The sequence below is a fragment of the Paraphaeosphaeria sporulosa genome (genome assembly GCF_001642045.1).
Source record: "Paraphaeosphaeria sporulosa strain AP3s5-JAC2a unplaced genomic scaffold CC84scaffold_1, whole genome shotgun sequence".
Lineage (NCBI taxonomy): Eukaryota > Fungi > Ascomycota > Dothideomycetes > Pleosporales > Didymosphaeriaceae > Paraphaeosphaeria > Paraphaeosphaeria sporulosa.
In genome coordinates this window covers 450318-470572 of record NW_017253360.1, presented here as the reverse complement: position 1 = coordinate 470572, position 20255 = coordinate 450318, and the positions used below count along the sequence as shown (strand labels likewise).

The window sequence follows — 20255 nt, the reverse complement described above, 5'->3', positions numbered from 1 at the left end:
TTTCGCCTGCAACCGTCAAATGGTTTAGAGTATACCTTGATGGCGTGACGGTAAGTCAAGGACTGACTGCAGCGCGACTGCAAGATATATAGCAAAGCTACTACGAATTCAAACTCACCCCTCGCCCATCCTCGCAACGCACCCCTCTTCAATCTCACATTTACAATGCCGAATAAATTTAAATGGACCAGAACCACCGTTGTCACTAAACACCCCCAGCTCGCCATACCACTCAAATAGCATCCCCAGGATGCCTCAATCGATGCACATGGTTCAAATGCACAGTCGTCACCCCCCTCCTCAGCAACTTCTTCTTAATAATCTCCGCAACCGCCACACTCCTATGCGTGCCCCCCGGACACGCCACCATCAAAAGCAATGACCCCTTCCCCTGATCATACGCGCTCATCATCAGCCGCACAACTTCATCCCTACACGTTTGTCAGCTCCAAGCCGGGACAGAAGAACAGGTACTCACAGATCCCTCATCCCCTCCCCATACCCCCTAACAACCTCTTGCACCTCCCCACTCACCCCCGAAAACTGCATCGCCAACCCCGCCGGCGCCGCAGGAAAGTGGCTCACATCGAACGTTATCGTCGGGTGAAGACCCGTCGCCAGAAGCGCCTGCTCGTACAGCGCGTGCCCATTCGCATCGCCCCCGGCCAGCCGCGTCGTGCTGTACGTTATCATGTGCGCCAGACGGCGCGGCTGGCGGGCGAGATTCTGCTGCAGGATTCCGGGGGCCAAGTTCTGCATGGTGATGGCGCCGGGTTGGATGGCTGGCATGAGGGGTAGCTGCACTTGGGGGTACATTGCGGGGAAGGGGTCGTGTATCAGGGGTGCGATGGGGAGGAAGGGCGCTGGGTGGTGGATTATGGCGCCGGGGTTGTGGACTTGGTGGACGGTTACGTGTTGGTGGTTTTGGAGGGCTATGCCGGGGTGTTGGATTTGGTGAGTTGTGATCTTGTGCTGGTCGAGGAGGGAGGAGGGTGGGATGAAGTTGAAGGATGCCATGGTTGCGTGCGATGATCGAAGCTTGGAGGATGATAATGAAGATTCGCAACCGAAGATTCCAATTTAGAAATACAAATACTGCAAAGCTGGCTGGCACTTGAAGGGGGATATCACCAAAGTTGATGTCGTATTTAGGGATTGAAGGCGCGTGTGAATGATCTGGTACTCCGTTTGTAGGCCTTAGGCGCTGATGCCGGTGATGCATTTATTAATACCCTTAATAGGGACTATGACTCTCGCAGACCACCTGAAGTATGAACTCCAGGTGAACTTCCATGCGCACTTGGTGAAGGAGCGTGCCCCGTGACTACAGGCCTGGTATTGCCTTGCGACTCACGCATCTCCGTATCACACAAAACCACTACCTCTTCCCGTGTCAAGTCACTGGCCGCCTCTAACGATCCCGCGAGGCTCCAGCTAAAGGTCGATTCCAGGCGGCTGCTTTCGCTGAAGATCCAATCCTTACAGGTCCGCTTATCGGCTTCATTTGTCCCTCTTCCAAACATCAGCATCAAGCTCTGACACTGTACTCATCCTCGCGGCATCTGGTTTCGGCAATGTCTGGAGGTAGTTCGAATCACCCGGAAGCTCCGATACAAAAGTGCTTGTTCCGATATCTGCAGCAGCTGGCGCTGGTGGCGAATATAATTCTGCCCTCTCATCGCCGCCATCAAGCTCTGACGCCCCCACTGGTGCTGAGTGTTCGTACACCAGCGCCTTCTTTTCGTCAGCGGGTCCAACAGGACCATCAGGAGGTGGCGTCGCGTCATCGACTTCCTCTGTCTCCTTTTCTTGAGCTTTGCCGCGCCGTTTCCGCCAGATGAAGAATGCTACGCCGGCAATGATGGCAAGCGCGCCGACGGCAATACCCGCACCTAGACCTGCAGCCGCGCCAGTGGGCATGCCTCCAGATCCTTTCGCGCTGCCAGTTGAGTTCTCCGAATTCGAGGAACCCGCGGGTCCCGACGCGCCCGACGACGTTGTAGTTGCCAGTGTGGTCGGTATACTTCCCGTTTGCGAATCAGTGGGCGAATAGGTGTACTTCATCCATGTTGAGATCGTCGATGGCAATGTCGAAATCGGATTACCGAGGGCGCCACATGTGCTTTCCATCATGTACATGTACGCTGGCGCACTGGTTAGTGATGGTCTTTCCTCAGTCAAGCTCCTCCATGCTTCAGATGTTGGAGATATACATACCAGCCCACTCCCCTTCCGAGCACCCTGTTGAATTCGCTACACAAGGCGCTACCGAATCGAAGAACTCGTCCACAAATCGTCGCTGCTTCGAACATACGCAAGAAAAATCGTTTGACGCGTCGTCTAATTTGCAATCGTAGAAGACCCCCCCTCGAAGACATCTCTACAAGCACACGTTAGCAGGGTGGTAGTGTGGCATCTTGCAGTGAACGGCTCACTCCTGCACAAGGCGGCGGCACTGGCTTCGCCACGTTTCCAGTAGGCCAGGCCGACGCGTTGAAGAAGGATGATGTCGTGCTTGATGGCTCCGGCGCTTCTGTGATGGACACGGCCGACGGCAACGTGACGAATGTCGGCACCTGTGTCGAAGTCTGCTCGGCCGTTGTCGAAGGGCACGAATTGCCCGACTCGGAGCACCATGAGGGCGGCGGCCTGGCTCGAACCTGGACAGTAACGAGCTCGCCCTGCACCAGTGTGCCGGCCACAGTCAACCAAAAAACACTAGTCAAAGCCATTGTACGGACAAAAAGGTATCCACGAGAACAGAGCAGAGGAGAACAAAAGATGAGACGTGCCGCAAATTCGTGAGGAACACCGCGTCCGCCACATACTTGCAAAGCGCTTTGACCGTGCCGTGTCTGTGGTATCACATTGTATTGATCGTGCTTTAAGTCGTTAGTGTTGGCGGCGCGGACGAAGTGAGTCCTGTGATTGCGTCTTGGTGGTCGTAGTTGGTAGCAACAGGCGCCAATACCACTTATCCGGTGCAGGAGTGCGGCGTAGTCCATGCAGCGAATGGTACAAGCGAGATCTCGCATCCCAGCTACAGGAGGCGAGGTAATCATGGAGCAATATGACTCCACTCATGGTTCCATGGCTGTGTAAACTAGTCGCAGATTACTATCCCCTTGTCTGCGGCTCTGACCTCGGATTGCACCAAGCACATCGCCCCTTCTCGTGACCACCGACTGCTCTTTGATATTATACATTTTCTGGTTGCCAGCTCCGATGCCGGTGCTCTTCTTGTGTACAGAGATGCGCATACAATGCCCTACTGCTTAATTTTTGGTGGTCCCTGGTCGGAAGGTGCACTGACCCAAGCGCCATCATACCTGTCATCCGTCGCCCTTTCCAACCCTGATTCGATCTTCTTCCATCCTGCACCCCTTAACCGCCTTGCCATATCCCATGCTCCTCTTATACAGTCGTTGACACCCACGCCGTGCGTTTGACTTCCTACCACCCGCAATTTCCCCTTGTATGCGTCCGTAACTTGGGCCGCATAAGACTTTAGTCGTTCCTCATATCCCACCGTATACTGTGGAATGCAGTCCTTGCTGAGGTTGACGTGGTAGTGTGTAGGTTCCTCTTTGATCTTTAGATGGCGACGTAGGAGCGACATAGCTAGGCCATACGCTTCATCGTCCGAGGGATAGTGTTCCCAGCCATCCCAGTAATGGCCACCGAGCATGACGGTGAGCTTGGTACCTTCGGCAGTGTCCTGGCCTTGGATAGCGTCCGAATCGAAGATAACACCCAGAGCACGTTCAGGGTTCTCCTCAAAGGCGACTGACTGGGGAATTAGATAGCCGAAGCCCTTTTGGGGAATGAGGTTGGTATTTGGGAAGTAGAGGTTCACTGTCTGCACAGTGACAAAAGGTGTAAGGTGTTTGTTGCGAAGAGTGGAGACTACAAGGTCGTATCTTTCGGTAGAGGGTGATTTTGTGGGCTGCAAAGGGTCAGTCTTGCAGAATAGTTCCGAGTCGAGGGTACTTACTCCGGTGGTAACATCGACGTATTGCCGACTCTCGTCCCGGACGAGCTTGGTATCTTGAACCCAGCTACCGAATTTGAAGTCTACTTGCCCACTGTTTTCGAGATTCTTCTTTAATGCCATCACCAGCTCAGCCATGCCATCCTCAAAAGTGAACATGGCACACCCGTTAAGATGCCTCTGGAAAGTTTCGTCCAGCTTGACTTCTTCCCGCACAGCCTTGTACACATCCAAATCGTAGGGATGGAAGAGCATCACCTTCTCCTCCAACGGAGTCTCCGATTGAATCTTGAGCATGCCCCTAAATATGCTGCCTGCCAGACCCTCCAGCATCCATGCTTGCGACAGCAGCGTCCGAGCACTGAGCTTCCAGATATCTCCAGCATAGATGCCGTGCATTACGGCAGAAGCCATGTTGTTGCCCACGCGCTTGTCCATGCGGCGCTCTATGAAAGCACCAATTGATTCATCCTTTAAAGAATCAGGTCGCTTCGGACGAAACGGCTCAAGAAGAAGTGCAGACGGCGCACCGGCAAGGAGACCTGATCGCCACAGTTCCGCAATGTGCCAGAAGTCGGGTGGTTCGCCTGGGGAAGGAAGGCGTTGGAGTCGGTCGGGATAGTATATGTAGCGGTTCTTTGCACCGGTCGAACCCTTCTTAGCGAAGATAACATTGTCTGTGAGACCTAGATCTTGAATCTAGCACGCGTCAGCCAGTATTCCGATTCGTAGGCCTCAGTACCCACCAATTGCGCCGTGATCAGAGCGTTACTCCCCGGCCTCAGCGTCCGCGCCCCGTATTCAAACAACACATCGCCGGTGGGAGTCTGGACACGCCTCGACTGGATCCAGCCTCCACTGTGGTTGTTTGCCTCATAGATTGTGATTTTGCTCTTTGGAAATTCCTTGGCCACAAAATACGCGCTGGCGAGCCCTGATATGCCACCGCCAAGCACAGCCACTTTCTCAGGATATGCTTGCGACGAGGCGTATCGGCGGCAGCGACTGCATAGCGAAGAGGCGGCCGGACGCAGAGCGACGCGCTTCAATGTCGACTCGATGACCGGGACATGTTTTCTGAGCCGCATTGCCGTGTGTGAGGGGTCGAGTGTAAGTAAACGCGGTCCATGGATTCGATGCCAGAGCTTCGTGACGTGAGAGAGCCGAGCTCGGGCCGCTCTGACGCGCTCACTTTGCGAAAGCTCACTAGCACTACAAAATCGGAGAAACATCACAGCAATGGAGGCAAGATCGTGTTAACAAGAGATGCAGCTCTTCGGCCGCCAGCAAACATCAGTCTCCATTTTAAGAAATCCCTTCGCATCTGCGGGCCATCAATGCAGATCAAGTGCCACCCAAGCCAAAACGCCATGCCCTTCGGTATCCTGAACTATAGTACAAATGCCGTGTTCCTCGTTCTACAGCATCTGATGCTGTCACCATACCATGCCACATCGGATATCATTTCCTCATGCCGTGCCCAGTTCTTGTTCAACAGGCTACTCAATCGCATCTTCATCCATCGCCGCGTCGGCCTTGCCCGGGATGATGAGCTCCTCCTCTTGGTTCTCGTCAATGAACTTCCTCTCGCTGACGTGTTCCTTCTTCTGTTCTTCCCCATTCTTCGGCGCTACCCAAACGTTGGCCTTGCCCTTGATGCCCGTCTTCTGACCCTCTTGGGGATGCTTGTAGGTACAACGAGCGTTTGTGCAGGGGTTGAACTTGCAGACTACAGAGCTGTGCCAGAAAGTGCAGCCCGGGGTCGCGCAGTCGGCACCGTTGCGACAAGGTTTCTCAATTGGATGCTTGTACGGGCAATTTTGAGGGTCGCGGCAGTTAGGGAAGTAGATGCACTCCTGTTCGGCTTGGAACTGCTGTTTTTTAGCAGGGGAGGGATGCTTGCCAACGCATTTGAAGTTCTTGCACGCCGCTCCGTAGTCGCATGTAGTGTTCATATCGACGACTGCGGTCTTGGGGGCTGCAGGTGACGAATGGACGTAGGGACAATCGGCCTTGGCACACTTCTGGTTGAAATGGCACATCGTTGTCGAAGGATCTGGTGGCCCTTGCCGCGACGTCTCCGCCTGCATACCGTCGCCCTCGGCCGCGGCTCCATCGGTCATATTCTCGTCATCGCCTTCTTTCTTCGTGAACTTGGTCGACGGTGGCAGGTTCTGTCGGTTCCCTTGCGATCCACGAGCAAATGGTTTCTTTCCTTTCTGGAAGTTGGGGTTGACGAAGGGTTGCGGAGTCTGGCCAGAGAAAATCTGTTGCATCATCTGCGCTTGCTGCTCGTACATGGACATGAGGGCCATCTGCTGTTGTGGGTTCAATCCTCCGCCCGGCAGGTTCTGTCCCATGGGTGGCATAGGCATGTTCGGCATACCCATGTTCATACCCATCCCGCCCATTGCGTTCATGCCGGGGCCTACATTGATGTTGCCACCACCCCTTCCATTCGCCATAGCCTCCAGTCCGCGTCCAATATTTTGACCGCGGGGACCTTTCGGAGGATCGCGTGCGTGCGAATTGATACGGCCAGCACCCTGCGATCCTCGGACTCGATGGAGAGGATCATCGTTTCGGTTCATCTGCCTGTTAACCTGGTTCATCATGCGGCCGCCGCGTGCCTGCTTGGGGCCGCTGCCGTTCCGCATAGCTTTGGGTCCAGTAGGTCTGCCGTTTGTTAGAAAATGCCGTCTGGAAGTGCTGCTAGTCCGGGAAATCTTCAGAGACTCGCGTTGATCGGACTCGATTGTGGGAATCGGAAGTCCACAGGCGCTATCTCTTCGTACTTCTTGAAAGGACTGGGGAGGAGAACTTGAAGGGAAAATGGTGTCATACATAGTGCCTGATGAAGCGTCTCCGGCTTCAGAGACGCCGTCCATCTCCATATCTTGCGAAGCTGCGGTAGAGTCTTGGACGGCCTGTCCCATATGGTTATCGGTGATTTGCGCATTGCCACCAGCAGAGTGCCCGCGGAGCTGGTCGACCTGTTCAAACAGCCATCGCGAGAAACGGTGTGTGTCTGTGTTCTCGCCCTCGGCTTCGTCGAGGAGGTCGTTCGAGAGCTCGGTCGCGACTTGCTCCTCGTTCTTGCCGTTCGAGAGCATAAGCAGGATGTAGTCGAATAGAGTCGTGTCGTCGCCGCCCGTTGTCCACCCAAACTCGGCAAGCTTGGGCTGAACGAGGTTCTGTAGCGCCGCCGCCAGAGGCGTCCCTGCCGCGAGGTCGGTAGCCATGGTGAAGTCAATTAACGACCTGCCTACGAGAGCGCGACGAGTCGAAGGAATGGGTCGTTGAGACAAAGGGAGTGGCGAGGGGATGCGCCTTTATCGTGTCGTGCTTGTTCCTCGGTCGTCGAAATTGAAGCGATAGGTCAGTGTAGTAGACGCGACGGGTGGCGCGTAGACGGAGAGCAATTGTTCTTTGGCGCGAAGTGAGATATCGGGTTAGTCAGCCCCAGAGGGTGGTCGGTGCGCCATTGTGCTGTTCCAACGACTGTCTGCACGCTTCGGTTGTCTTCTGGCTCGTTGGTATAGCGCATACCATAGCGAGTGCATCGGGTCTATAGCTGTCAGAGTTCCATCCACGAGTCCAAGCCTGCGCTTGCTGACAATGGTCAACACGTCCATGCCTGGATATTGGAAATCGGACTTCGAGGCTATGTTTTTACACAGACTCGGCGCCAGTCCATACGGCACCGTTCGAAACTACAATAATGTGGCTCATTTGCTATCAAGGTTGCTCTGTTATCTAGCAAATCCCTGATCGGTTCAATGTCATAATGTTGCCCCGGATACGTCAAAGCGAGTGTCGCCGAACTGCTCGCGTGTTATAGTCCAAAGGCTCCACCGAGCTGGCTATGGCATAACCTTTCAAAGTAGCAGCGTTTCATGCATGACTCCCAGCCAGCAGCTACATCCAACAGCCACTGCTTCCGTCAGCCACGGCTGGTCTTTGTTCAAGAGCGCTCCTTGAGGCCGCGGCAGGAGCTTCTTTCCGTGTTGGTACTAGCGCGGTTACGTAGTTGCCTCCCGGCTTCAAAGTTCGCGTCTCCAGCCTCACGCTCTCTTTTTACACCACCGCCCTCGACGCGACAACAGCCCCGTCAACTCCGTCCACCCCGAGCCGTCCACCTCCTTAATCGCACATCACCAACATGTCTCGCGGCGGCGGCACCACGCTCTATGTCACCGGCTTCGGTCACGGCACCCGCGCCCGCGACCTCGCCTACGAGTTCGAACGGTATGTTGCTCAACGCACCGCCCTCCCCGATGGTTACCACGCCCTTCGTCGACCGTCCTTTACGCGCGATCGAACTGCTTAATGCCTCGTCGCCCTTTCCGATGCCTCCATCACGTCGCACCCCATGCCGCCACCCACGCCCTTTCCATGCGCAACGCCCGCCACATTCAGCTTCCTTTCGCTATCACCTTTCATGTTACACACCCATCTAACGTCATCGCCAGCTACGGTCGTCTTGTTCGCTGCGACATCCCTGCGCCGCGTTCTGCCTCCAGCAGGCTGTAAGTGGCCACGATACCCCGGTTATATTAACCAACTAACAATGCGCGGAAGGTTCGCTTTCGTTGAGTATGAGAGCCGCCGGGATGCTGATGACGCGTACCATGAGATGCACAACAAGCGCATCGGTCGTGATGACTTGTTGAAGATCGAGGTATGTTCAGCCAGTCATGTTTTGCAGCTGGTGTACCTGACGTCCAACAGTGGGCACGCACCCCACCCTCGGCTTCGTGGCGCTTCGACTCCGGCCGTGATCGCCCTCGTGGTGAGCGTGGCGAGCGAAGTGAGCGCGGCGGCCGTGGCGGTGACCGCTCACCGCGTAGCGAGCGTCCTCGTAGTCGCTCCCCTCGTCGCAGCCGTGGCGGTGACTACTCTCCGCGCAAGGATGACCGTCGGGAGCGCGACTACGATCGTCGCGACCGAGACCGTTCCCGGAGCCCTGAACGTGACGGCGATCGGGAGATGAAGGACGTGCGTGACCGTGATGAAGACCGCGAGCGCGAGCGGGACCGTGACGCCGGCACCAACGGCGAGGAGCGCCCCGCGAAGAGTGAGCACCCTATCCTACAAGACGACGATCTCCTCTGATCGACAATATAGACGAAACCCCACCTCCAGCAGCTCCTGAAGACCTGGATGTGGCAGAGTAAATGTTTGTCCTTCGCCGCCATGTATGCGGTACACGGCCTACATTGTCTAGTCACCCTTTTCCATCGGTCTCGCTCTACGACACTTTCACAAATTGCTTAAAAGTTAACGGCGGAGTCGGGTTTGCAGCAAACGGCTAAGGGCTTCCTTTCACCTTCCGATGGCGGTTTCGGCGACTTTGTAAGAGTCGGCATTAATATTGAAGCAGTCACGCGAATCCAAACCATGGCTTCATGGTGATCGTAACGGCGATATCGGTTTCGGTTCGGTCGAAGGTTCATTCACGGTCGGTCGGTCGATCGATACGATCTGGCGATTTCCCCATTCTGTACTTTACTCGAGCGAATCCCGTAGAACGTCGAATACTTTCCACCCACTTCCGCCCTCGAAACCCTGCGACGATGCGATTCGATTATTCCAAAAGGTTTGTACATGATGGAACTCCTAACTACGAGCTGTTCGTGAAACGATTTTGGTCGTATTGACAACCTCTCTCAGCCTTCTGTTCCCTATACTGCATCTACAACTAAAGCTCACTCGTCATTCGTCATCACTCCCTAGCCGGGGATGTATTCTTGAATCCTAATGCGGTCTGCAGTACATTGCTTGCTTGCACACAGCATCCACTGTACATGTGCCATCGTTTCGACGTCTAATTCGACGTTTCGGTTTGGTACCGTGTGCACTTGATATAATCTTAGTCTGAAACTGGCGTAGCTTGCGACTGATCTATTGCCGCGATTCGTGTTAAGTAAACGTTCCTATAAGTTACCTATTTTTCATGTTATACAATTTCTGTTTCTCCGCACGATTGTGCCACGGCTAAATGTCGGATTGAAGAAGTGAGATTTGTGATTCAAGAGCTGTGATCCATCTATGAAGCAACTGAGTGTCTCAATCCCTACCACCAGAACCCTCTCCTGGTGAACAAATCGCCGAGAAAACAGTGTACAAAGGAAAAGTACATGCAGGTATCAGTGAACATAACCATAACTCCCTTGCATCCGTCGATCGCCCAAACCCGTCCAGCAGGCGAAGGTTGATGCAACTTTGTCCGGGCAAAGCTTCCTCAAGCTCCCGCCGCCGACGACGCTTTGTCTACCATAGCTTTTAGGCTTAGAACAAGCAGTCCAAGCAGCAGCAGCATGCTAACGCTGCCAACAAACCCGCGCAAATCCCATCGGATGCTCCGCCTCTCCTCTGGTTGTCATAGTAGCCTCCCGGCGGCGGCGGTCCCTGCTGGTAGTACATGCCCTGCTGTGGTGGTCCGTAGCCTGGCTGTCCGTACTGTCCCTGCGGTGGCCCATACTGGCCTTGTGGCGGGCCGTAGGGTCCCGGGCCTTGCGCGTAGGGGTTCGGTGATGCGCCGTAGTAGTCGTTGGGAGGTGCAGGGGAGTTGCCATAGTAGGGTGCTGGAGGTTGATAAGGGCCTGCATCATGGTGGGCGGGAGGTGGTGATTGAGGGTATGCAGGCGGCGCGCCGGCGGGGACGTCCTGCGATTGTCAGTGGTGTACGGTTGCGAAAGGGAAAGGAACGTACGTATTTGTTGGACATGATGTCACTTTGTTTGATAGAAGTGATGTAGAAGGGGTGTACGGAGTGGCGCTCTCAGCAGATCTCTCAAATGCAGAGAGAAGTTATAAGGTGCAGTGTCGCGGCAAGGCTAGGCGTTTGTGCTGGGCGCGGGAGCTCTTTCACAGAAGCGCTCCGCTATATCCGAACGATCACGAATAGACGGACACTTTAAGCTGGGATCCGCGGTGAATAAGAGTCGTAGTTGTGATATTAATTGATTATACGATTGAGTGAGTTGAAGGCAAGAACGAAAGAAGAAAAAGACCAGGAGATATCCCTTGAGTGAGCGGGGATGTATGCGACGGCAATAAGTGGAACTTCCGGAACGTACATTGCATCGCGTCCAGGTGGCGCATCAAGTGATCGTGGCTGAGCAATCGGGCTTCGTAATGTGAGCTAATCGCAACGCAGTAAGGCCAACCGCAAGTGCCCCGGTGTACCTCGGTGACAGTTGGTTAGTTTCCACCTTCGGAGGACCTTCGCATGTGCACTACGCCGTCGGTGCAGTCACCTCCCCGAACCTGCAGGCCTTAAGAGACTAGCACTACAGCGCAAGGGTTATCATTGCGCTGCTAATCGACCATAGGTGTCCTGGATTCTCGCATTAATAGTGTCGAGACGTGTTTCGAGACCGATACCAGCCGTTCCGGCGACTATCCCAGATGGTTCAAACTGAGCATTCGAAACATCTCATCCATCACTGCTGGTGTGGTTTGAACTAGAAGCTTGAATAGGGAATATATGATGAGGAAGAAGAGGTATAAATCCTGTGTAAGTGTTATTTGCCCGATATTCGAATACTATCACTGGCATATGGTAGCGGGCGGCAGTACCACAATCTTCACCCAACTTTGGATCGTGCATTCGAGCTATTGGACACACACCCTGACCGACTTTCACGATGATGTTGATTGCAGCTTGGTCGCAAAACGCTTACCAGAATTGGGGATGCTGGATCTGCACGAAGGATTGAATGAGTGGGCTTCCCGCACCTGCAGGGCGCTAGCCGAAATGGCGGGGAAGAGGACCAGCGACTGGATGCGAAATACGCGTAGGGCGTTGGACAGCGAATGAGACATGGCCAAGGCCGGTCAAGGCAGACTTCAGCAGCACATTGTGGAGGGCTTGTAATCGTTGGACTCCTGGGACAGTTTGCATTCTCTCCCTCACACCCTCCTTCTCACGTAGCATCTCCATGCACACGCCGCAAGCAGCATGTTCGCTATGAGCACGACTGCAGTGCGGCATATCGTGCAGCTATGCACTTTTGTATGCGCGGCTTCAGCTCTGCCTCTAGAGAATATTACACTCCCGCTACCGATCGGGACGTCGAACCATGGAACTCCAGGATTGCTTTGCACACCAACGAAGTGGACAGACGTTGTTCTGTTCTACCTGTTCAACTATGTGGCGCATGCAGCAACGGTACTCACACGACCTGGTGAACGCTCAGATGACTTCATGGTGTCTGTCATCGGGAGCTTGCTCTTTCCCGCACTGGGGCTGTATCGCGGTATTGAGGCGATACTCAGTCGAGCTGCGTTTGTCAGACATGACAACCTGAGGAAGGCAGCGAGGAGCGGAGCGCTATGTCTGGTTGTGCGTGGAAAAGATTGGCGGCCACATTATGGGGACGAAGTGACAAATGCGATGTTCAGAAGAGCGAAGAAAAAATTGGTTTCGAAGCTAGAGGGAGGCGCCTGTGAGTCTTTACCAGCAACATGTGAGAGCGCCTGCGACCCATCAGTACATGTCCTCACGTACTCACCTCCGTGGCTCAAATCTCAATTTCGAACTCCAGTCTACGTTCAACGGCAAACCATTCACGGATCGTACACACTTCCCGATGGTTACCGGTTTGCCATCGTTCCATCGGACGCACAGTTCACTGCATCGGCAAGCCCTAACGCAATCTCGGAAGTGTCTGCAACCCACAACATGATCAAAGCTCTCATTGCGTTGGTACAGTCCTGCTATGCACTTGCAACACTATACCGGTCACGCGGAGACCAAATCGAGCAATTCGGATATGCTGCGTTTGGGTTGACAGTCGCGCCGTACGCTGTCATGTCCTTGGTGAACCTACTAGGGAACTTATGCAGACCGGATTATGCATCCTTATATATTGTAGAAAACAGCGTTCTAGATGAGGCTCGAAGAAGAGGCGGTGTATTCGAAGGCGCGGTGGGTCGCGTGCGTGAAGAAAGCACTACTGTTTGCGGCTGCGGAATATCTGACGCGGAGGACGCCGAGCACCTTCAATTCAAATCAAACAAAGACGGTGAGCTCACCGCAACCTTCCATACTCCAGCGCCGCCGGAGATATGGCATTCCCGCGGGGAGGAAGAGACGCAATTTCCGGAAAAGTCAGGTTCTGTTTGCTCGTCCATGTTCACTCATTCACACGGTGTCAACACCTTGCCATCTAAGCTCAACTATACCAACACGGAGGACGACCCTGTCCTAATCATACCCTGCTGTAACCCTATCGTGCGAGGCTCCGCGGTTCCTTGTCACGATAACGAGTTACCCACCCAGCTTTATCGCCTCTCCTCGCTGTCGCTCTCCAAGCCCTGCTGGCCGTTCACACACCGCGACTGGACGGTGAAGTTCACCTGCTCGACTCCATCGCACTCGCTCCGTTTGCAAATTATCAAATACCTCGTAACCACCCTTGTAGCGCTCACACCCCTGGCTGTTTACGGTGGCATGTCGCATTTCCAAGCGGGTTCGATCCCACTAGAGGATTCGTCAACGTGGAGAGCATATACTGTGCAGTGGCTAATTCTAGGCGTGATTTGTGGGATATGGTGGGTTGTGGACCAGGAAAACAAGGATGCAAGGCTAAATCGTGCCTGGCAATTTGGACCCTTGATGCGAGCGTGTGTGTATATAGTTAGTGCAAGTCCAGCTATTGGGGGGTTCGTGGTGGTCGCACAAATGCTGGTGAGGTACGGGGTGTGCGTGTGGGTCGGGGATTAGTATCGCATGCCAAACTCTACGCGTGCCTATGGCAATTCCGTTTGAAGAGCGTAAAGGTACCTAAGTTAACACCAGATGAGTAATACAAATGACTGTTCGGAGAGTGTAAAGATGGCTGAGTTTACCCTAGTAGGATCATGCTGGATTGACAGTGCGGGATAAGGCGACTTTACCGATGTAACCGCAATACCCTTAGTCCACATAAGCTGAGCTTTCTAAACAAAAATTTACTCATGTTGCTGGCTTCAAGTCCATCCATGGTGGGGTTTCGTAAAGGCAACGTTTGCGTTCTAGATGTTCGACGCTCAAGTTCTTCCTCCTTTAGCGAAATGAATTCAAACGCGTTCCCAAGTTACCGTGTCCTCGATGAGGCTCATTTGAGAAGAATATGAAGTATAAAAGACCGTACGCATCTTACCATACAGGTCTCACTTCGATACGCTCATCACTCGCCATCCATCCACCCCTATCATGTCCTCTCCACCACCAACACACAACCCCTCTTCATCTTCATTAGCTCGCTCATTAGAGCCTCTCCGTTCCAATCACCTGCTGGAGACCCCAACTGCTCGCGCCTCATCGGGTCGAGACATCTTGGTAACGTTGGAGGAGGCGTGTCAATGGTTCCAACTCGGTGCTTCTCGAGTATTCACTTCTTCTGAATGTCACTGACTTTATAGGATACACTATACTCAATCCATCCACCGGCGAGCATGTGGATATCGGTCCGGTCCCTATTCCAAAGGTATGCCAGCGGTGAAGGTGCATTCGCGCGCGAGGAGGAGTCTGAGCGAAAAGTGCGAGATGCGCACGCCAAGGGTATGTCTGACTCGAGGTATCCTGACTGAACTCGACTGACTGTATAGCAGAGGCCGCCAAGAAGGGTGGTAGCAATGGCTACTCGAATGGATATTCAAGAGGTACAGGTGCAGGTGCGGCGGCAACTTAGTTTGGTGGATCTTGGGTTGACTTGGGATACTTTGCGGCATGTGTGGTGAGGCATCTTGAAGTTACCTGACGTTTGATGTGACTATATAGGATGAGAAAAAATGCATGGTGTCAACATCTAGCCAGTCAGTACTTGAGAACTTTTGCAAAGAATAAAATGGCCTGAACCAGTCCACATCAAGTCATGTCTCGAGTCTTGTTCTAAGCTGTACTTAGTATCCCGAGGATGTGTTGAACCAACGTCATGCGCTAAGCCCAAAATACGATTCCAGGGTCCACGAGGCCACGTGAGCGCCAAGCTCGGTAGGTTCGCGCATTTCTGTGAACGTTCATGTTTCACTGTACATCACAGGATTCGCGCAATTAAAGCTCGTCTTGACTTGACTTGCTAGGCGTTCGTGTCATAGGGATGATGCGGCTCCTTCAGAGCTACTCTATCGCACTACCGGAATCCCGCGCAGCAACTCCCCACTAACCACCAGTCTACACATCCCCAAACACACTAACACCCTGCAGTATACAGCATGTCCCTCGCAACGTCCAGATATGCACCAAAGACGCCGCTGGAGTCTTTGGTACAGTCGAAAGCAGAGAAGCTTAAACAGGACAAGGCGAGAACAACGCGACTGTTGAACCGTCTCCAGTGGAAAGCTGAGTCGCTCGCAGTGTCCTACGTCCGCGCCATCGAGATATTGCGAGCAGAGGTTGATCAGAATGGCAACATCGACAGTCGCGTAGAATTACGTTACGCTTTCATGCGAGCTACCAACAGCGTAAGTAGTGTGTACCTGTTCATCTGATATGTACTAAGTTAACGCTCCGCAGAAACAGGCAGAGTCCATGTTCAAAGTAGATTTCTTTGAATTCTACACTCTACTTGAGCGGTACATCTCCACTTCACTCGAGATCATGGGCGTTCACGTCTCGGGTACCGCACCTCGCACAAACGTGAACGCTCTCAAATACATCACGAATCCTGACCTTCACCGAATACGGCCACGCGCGCTGCACGCCTTCCATGCGAACCTTCTTGAAGCACTCGACGATCCAAAATGCCCACTTCACATCTCGCTCGGAAACCAAGAGGTGCGCATACAGCTGGGTATAGCGAAAGACTACCGCAATGCCTGGAAGGACGCGGATGAAAAGGTTTCCAAGACGGGTGGTCACAACAAGGATGATGAGTCTAGGAAGAACGTCAATTTGACGGATCTTGACCTAGACACCATGCTTCGATATCTGCTGGCCGGCTGTGAGCATGCTCATGGCATAGTGCAGGACCGTCCGGACGCCGATCCGAATAGCTTCACGAGCCGAGACTTCGAACAACAAGCGCAGCAAAGCACAAGCAACGCCATGGAGACGGATGATGTTCCGTTTGAGTACATGGACGATGCCATGGATTTGGATTGAACATACGCTGCATCCGTGGTCGACATCTTTCAAGAGCCAAGTCTCTGGTGCATTCTGCATTTCGTTATCTCTTGCATATACCCCTTCAAGCGTGCACGCGTGATCTCGCGCATAGCGTGGCTCTCTAGGTACAATTTGGCGACAGTAGGAAAGAATTCATTGATCAAGTATCCACAGAGAATAGTAGGTTTGTGCCTTCCAGAGGGCTTCTCTCACCCGACTTCTCTTTCCATCCGCCCTTACGTGTCGGCCGGCAATGCAGCGACATCCAGTCTCTCTTCGATACTGCCAACCGTCTCGATCGGTGTCTTTGGCAGTTGCTCGATGCCAATCTTGGCCAGCAGCTCTTCCTCTTGCACGTCGTCTTGCAATACACTATCGGCTCTCACTCTGTTTGCATCTGTCCTTTCCTCATCCAGTTCCACTTCTGCCTTCTTATCTTCGTCCTGCATCATTTCCCAACGACACCTCTCTCTGCAATTCCAGCACACCCCGCGCTTACACACCTGGATATCATATTTCCACTCCGTGCGGTTGAGCATCTCTTGGCAATGTGCACAGTCCATAGGAATAACCACGGTCTCGGTATCCCCTCGCCGCCGCGCAATGGACAAGCCCTTGCTCGTTCGTGTCTTGAACTTCACGTCGCCGCCGTCGCTCTGTTCAAAGCCATCGAATATCACGAGCTTGTCAAACTTGCACCACCACGCCGGCCGTCCGCTCCTTTCGATCCATGCACGCACCGACGACCCGCTGAACGCTTCCATCTGTATTTTAGGTCCAGGTAGAATGCAGCCATTGAGCATGGGCTTCGGTGGCGTGAATATGCGGACCTTTTCATGCTCTGCTTTCTTCGGTGAGAGATTCAAGCGGTCCTTTAGTAGCTGTGTGGGTGATCGGAGCGCGGCTTTATTCTGATTCTGGGAGTTGCGGATGACGTCGAAGCGGAGATCGAGCTCGGAGCGGGGCTTTGCGAAATCAACGTTACTGTTGAAGCCCAAGTTGAGCTCAGCAGGACGACGGAGGCGCGCAATGGACTCTGTTCGTTGCGGGGTGGTTCTCGTTGACAAGGAACGCGTAGAAGAGATAGACGATGGCCGAGAAGATGGCTGTAGGTCTTCGTTGTCGGAGAGGAAGACGCCCGAATCACGGTTGCCAGACATCGACACGCGCTTCCCGGCGTCTTGTTGAGGAGCAGCAGGCGTGTGCTGAGCGTCCATGGGTGCCGCCAACGAATCCGTCAGTTCAGCCATTGTGTTGGTATTGGAGACTGAGTATAGCTGTCTGTCAAGCAAAGAGTGAATGTGTATCACCGTTGGCATACACGTTGATGGTTTCAACTCAAGGAGTGGTAAGAGGATAATACCTCAACAATGAATCGTTCAAGATGAAGAGACAACCAAAGTTTCCTCGGCGACTCAAAGCACCGCTCCTGCTAAATACCCATCCTCCTTCCTGCCCTCATACCTCCTCCCGCGCTCGAGCACCCTATCGATACCCAGGTACGCACTGCCCCGCAGCTATTTTTATGCGAGAAGTGTTCCGCAGAGGCGTGCATAAAGTCGCAATGTCTCCTGTAACAGCATCGGTCGGGATCCTCCATGAGCGACCAACCACATCCTTGTTGTCGACGTTTCATACGCGTCACAGCCAATCAGCGACCAGCATTCTGATGTATGAGTGAGCTTCCAGAAAAGGGAATTCGGATGGGGTTGATGCGTTCAGCCTGGCGGCAATATACAGGAAACGGAACGCGGCTGTTAGGGTATGTGCAGTGGCAGGCTGCTGGGAAATAATCACCGATATTCCAACAGAAAACAAGCATGTCACAATCGCACTCAGGCAGATTGGGTGGGCGCGCTATTCATGAGTGATACAATCGCTGGCGGTGACTACAGGATGCGCAGGATGCGGTCTCATGTCGATGAGCAGTCGAAGACGCGCTGCTCCACCACACTCGAAACTTGTCGGCGCCATCGTTTCTTCGGGTATCGCGCGCCTTCATCGAACGCGGAGGATTCGTCGGACAGCGCGGTCGGCTTTATGCGTTTCGAAGCGTCGTGCCTGATTTAGTACGTCTGGCTGAGGTTATGCCGTACTTCATTCCATCCAGGCAGGATGCTGCTATTGGAGAGGTTTCAAAATCACGCTCAAAGTGAGATGAGGCCACGGGGTTTCTGACGGAAGACATGAACGCTTCTCTTAGCAAAAGCAAAGCTAAGTGTCTCTACTGCGGTGTTGTGGGTGGCTTTTCTGAGGTACATCCATGCTAGGCGGCATCCTGATCCTGCTGTGCGGTTACGAACTAGAGTCGGGAGCCTGTTATCTTGTCTGACACTGTCGTTTTCCGTGGCTCTGCGAGGGCAGCGGTACCTTCGCCACTCCAGCCTGCAATGAGGTCTTCCACCACGTTACTTTCATCTTGACCCCAGACGAGGCCACCAACATGTTCCCATTCACGATTCAAATTCTGTCGGAAGACACGATAAGTCGGCACCCCGCAGATCCCCAGATTTTTGGCCTCTGCAGTAGAATCTCGGAGTTTCTGCTTGATATCTGGTGCATTCGCTTTCTTCAGCAGCCCAGCGCCATCGAAACCTCCTTTCGTAAGAACCTCGACGAGGACAGAGTCGTCAGCTACGTTTGCATTGCTCTCCCAGCAAGCACGATCTGACACATGTAAGCCTACGAATCACTTTAGGGGCAGGAGAGACTTACAAAGGACTGGTACTGTCTGCGGGTCTACAATGGCGCATCTAAGTACTGTCGGAGTGCGTATAGGAAATATTTCGGCCCAGTGAAAATCTATGTTCTTGTCTGGTTTGCCTTCCTGCGCATTGATCGCATTCCAAAATCGGACCCAGTCACCGTGGTCTTGTCGCGCCCAAACAGCTTTCGTAGGCGAGATAGCGCTAGAGGGAAGATTTGGGGCACCAATCCTTTAGATTGAAATCGTTAGCGCTCTTTGATGATCAGAATGATTGTAGTACTCACTCTCGAAACAGGATACCCAACAAGAAAGGCTTCATGACGATCTCCAGATTGGCGCCGAATGTCCGCTTGAGACGCTCAAGCTGGGTCCAACCGAGAAACGCCCAGGGACTACTGAAGTCGTACCAGAACTCCACTCTTACTTTATTGCTGATCTTGTGATCGGGAATGCACCTTGGCATGAGGCTCTTCAGAATGTTTACGTGTTCCCAAGGGCCACCGCTCCTTAAAGCACTCAGAGTGGCCTCCACGAAGTGCATTCGGTCTTGACCCCAGTAGAACCTTCCCTTTCTTTTCTCGCCGCTAACATCAACCCAAGACTCCTCCGGGATCCAGAATCCAGGCACACCGAAAGCACCACGTTCGATCGCATCCGCAGTCGCTTTCTCCAACTCTCGTCTTGCACTGGCGTCACCGAAAGTCTTCTCAGAGATCCCTGTCGCAGACTTTATACCACTCTCTCTCACTATTTTCAACAATTCGACGCCATCACTGACATCTCTCCCTTCTACCCAATACGCCTCAAAGAGTTTCTTGGTCAACACTCTTCGCTCCTCTCCTTCTACCGCGTACAATAATCTCAGAGCATTGACCGTCTTACGCGGATGCTGTGGCGGCGGATTGTACCTAATCTTGTACCGACGTAGAGTGCGCTGCATAGATGCCGCGGCTACAGCTTTCTTAGTAGGATTGAATACATCAGACGCGGAGCCCGATGCGCCTTGCGGTGCTGCTGTAGCGCGGTAGATGGCGCCTAAGAGGACGGGCCGCCATACCAGAGTCGCACCCGCGCGAGATGCCAGGGCTTCTACGCGGGTGGATGCGATGTAGGCGAAGGGGCAGGAGATCTACCATATCCATGTTAGCTGGGCGCACATGCGAGGCGAAATATATGGTGTGCGGACATCATAATTAAATTCCAAGGTTGGTTTCACCATTCTGCGGGATATCTGTTATCGTAGGTCCGGATTCATACAGCGTTGATGGAGGTTAAGAGCTGCACGATTGTTGGTGTTGACGAGGGTCAGTGGTGGCTAGAGTGATGTTGGGGCGGGGCGCGTAGCCGAGGTCCCTCCTTCCCTGCCTAGGTACAAGTCTCTCTTGCTCGACTCGTCTCGGTTTGACAACGGCTACGACAATACTTATGGCTAATTTGTGAACGCTTCGGTAGATCATAGT

The 20255-nt window shown here is 53.5% G+C and overlaps 12 protein-coding genes across 12 annotated transcripts; 4 read left to right on the top strand and 8 right to left on the bottom strand.

The window, feature by feature from the left end:
• Positions 1–366: 366 nt before the first annotated feature.
• CC84DRAFT_7976 (uncharacterized protein) lies at positions 367–1361 on the bottom strand. Its single transcript, XM_018187443.1, has one exon. The coding sequence runs from the start codon at positions 1220–1222 to the stop codon at positions 506–508; it is 717 nt and encodes a 238-aa protein (XP_018041663.1). The 5' UTR covers positions 1223–1361; the 3' UTR covers positions 367–505.
• Positions 1362–3165, bottom strand: CC84DRAFT_8042 (uncharacterized protein). Its single transcript, XM_018187488.1, has 3 exons — positions 2436–3165; positions 2218–2380; positions 1362–2144 (listed from the first exon to the last, which is right to left on the bottom strand). The coding sequence occupies exons 1-3, from the start codon at positions 3060–3062 to the stop codon at positions 1501–1503; spliced, it is 1434 nt and encodes a 477-aa protein (XP_018041662.1). The 5' UTR covers positions 3063–3165; the 3' UTR covers positions 1362–1500.
• A 103-nt stretch (positions 3166–3268) lies between these two features.
• Positions 3269–5079, bottom strand: CC84DRAFT_1210966 (Protoporphyrinogen oxidase; the record flags this gene model as incomplete). Its single annotated transcript, XM_018182335.1, has 3 exons — positions 3269–3946; positions 3995–4690; positions 4738–5079. 3 exons carry the CDS (start codon positions 5077–5079, stop codon positions 3269–3271), a joined length of 1716 nt encoding a protein of 571 aa, XP_018041661.1.
• Positions 5080–5490: 411 nt separating this feature from the next.
• Positions 5491–7233, bottom strand: CC84DRAFT_1079193 (uncharacterized protein; the record flags this gene model as incomplete). The annotated part of the gene is made up of 2 exons (XM_018173831.1): positions 5491–6667; positions 6836–7233. The coding sequence occupies 2 exons, from the start codon at positions 7231–7233 to the stop codon at positions 5491–5493; spliced, it is 1575 nt and encodes a 524-aa protein (XP_018041660.1).
• Positions 7234–7994: 761 nt separating this feature from the next.
• CC84DRAFT_7576 (uncharacterized protein) lies at positions 7995–9191 on the top strand. Its single transcript, XM_018187327.1, has one exon. The coding sequence runs from the start codon at positions 8364–8366 to the stop codon at positions 8982–8984; it is 621 nt and encodes a 206-aa protein (XP_018041658.1). The 5' UTR covers positions 7995–8363; the 3' UTR covers positions 8985–9191.
• Positions 8131–8557, top strand: CC84DRAFT_1158858 (uncharacterized protein). Its single transcript, XM_018177083.1, has one exon. The coding sequence runs from the start codon at positions 8154–8156 to the stop codon at positions 8319–8321; it is 168 nt and encodes a 55-aa protein (XP_018041659.1). The 5' UTR covers positions 8131–8153; the 3' UTR covers positions 8322–8557.
• An 836-nt stretch (positions 9192–10027) lies between the features above and the next one.
• Positions 10028–11027, bottom strand: CC84DRAFT_1158853 (uncharacterized protein). Its single transcript, XM_018177082.1, has 2 exons — positions 10707–11027; positions 10028–10660 (listed from the first exon to the last, which is right to left on the bottom strand). Exons 1-2 carry the CDS (start codon positions 10719–10721, stop codon positions 10283–10285), a joined length of 393 nt encoding a protein of 130 aa, XP_018041657.1. The 5' UTR covers positions 10722–11027; the 3' UTR covers positions 10028–10282.
• Positions 11028–11782: 755 nt separating this feature from the next.
• On the top strand, positions 11783–13841 carry CC84DRAFT_7521 (uncharacterized protein). Its single transcript, XM_018187301.1, has one exon. It carries the CDS (start codon positions 11958–11960, stop codon positions 13722–13724), a length of 1767 nt encoding a protein of 588 aa, XP_018041656.1. The 5' UTR covers positions 11783–11957; the 3' UTR covers positions 13725–13841.
• Positions 13842–14427: 586 nt separating this feature from the next.
• On the bottom strand, positions 14428–14859 carry CC84DRAFT_7527 (uncharacterized protein). Its single transcript, XM_018187302.1, has one exon. It carries the CDS (start codon positions 14711–14713, stop codon positions 14459–14461), a length of 255 nt encoding a protein of 84 aa, XP_018041655.1. The 5' UTR covers positions 14714–14859; the 3' UTR covers positions 14428–14458.
• Positions 14860–15018: 159 nt separating this feature from the next.
• Positions 15019–16205, top strand: CC84DRAFT_7485 (uncharacterized protein). Its single transcript, XM_018187283.1, has 2 exons — positions 15019–15445; positions 15498–16205. The coding sequence occupies exons 1-2, from the start codon at positions 15197–15199 to the stop codon at positions 16083–16085; spliced, it is 837 nt and encodes a 278-aa protein (XP_018041654.1). The 5' UTR covers positions 15019–15196; the 3' UTR covers positions 16086–16205.
• Positions 16206–16324: 119 nt separating this feature from the next.
• On the bottom strand, positions 16325–17248 carry CC84DRAFT_1080047 (uncharacterized protein; the record flags this gene model as incomplete). Its single annotated transcript, XM_018173874.1, has 1 exon — positions 16325–17248. The coding sequence occupies one exon, from the start codon at positions 17246–17248 to the stop codon at positions 16325–16327; it is 924 nt and encodes a 307-aa protein (XP_018041653.1).
• Positions 17249–18390: 1142 nt separating this feature from the next.
• Positions 18391–20014, bottom strand: CC84DRAFT_1182307 (thioredoxin-like protein; the record flags this gene model as incomplete). Its single annotated transcript, XM_018180620.1, has 4 exons — positions 18391–18755; positions 18804–19024; positions 19080–19924; positions 19982–20014. The coding sequence occupies 4 exons, from the start codon at positions 20012–20014 to the stop codon at positions 18391–18393; spliced, it is 1464 nt and encodes a 487-aa protein (XP_018041652.1).
• Between the last annotated feature and the right edge of the window lie 241 nt (positions 20015–20255).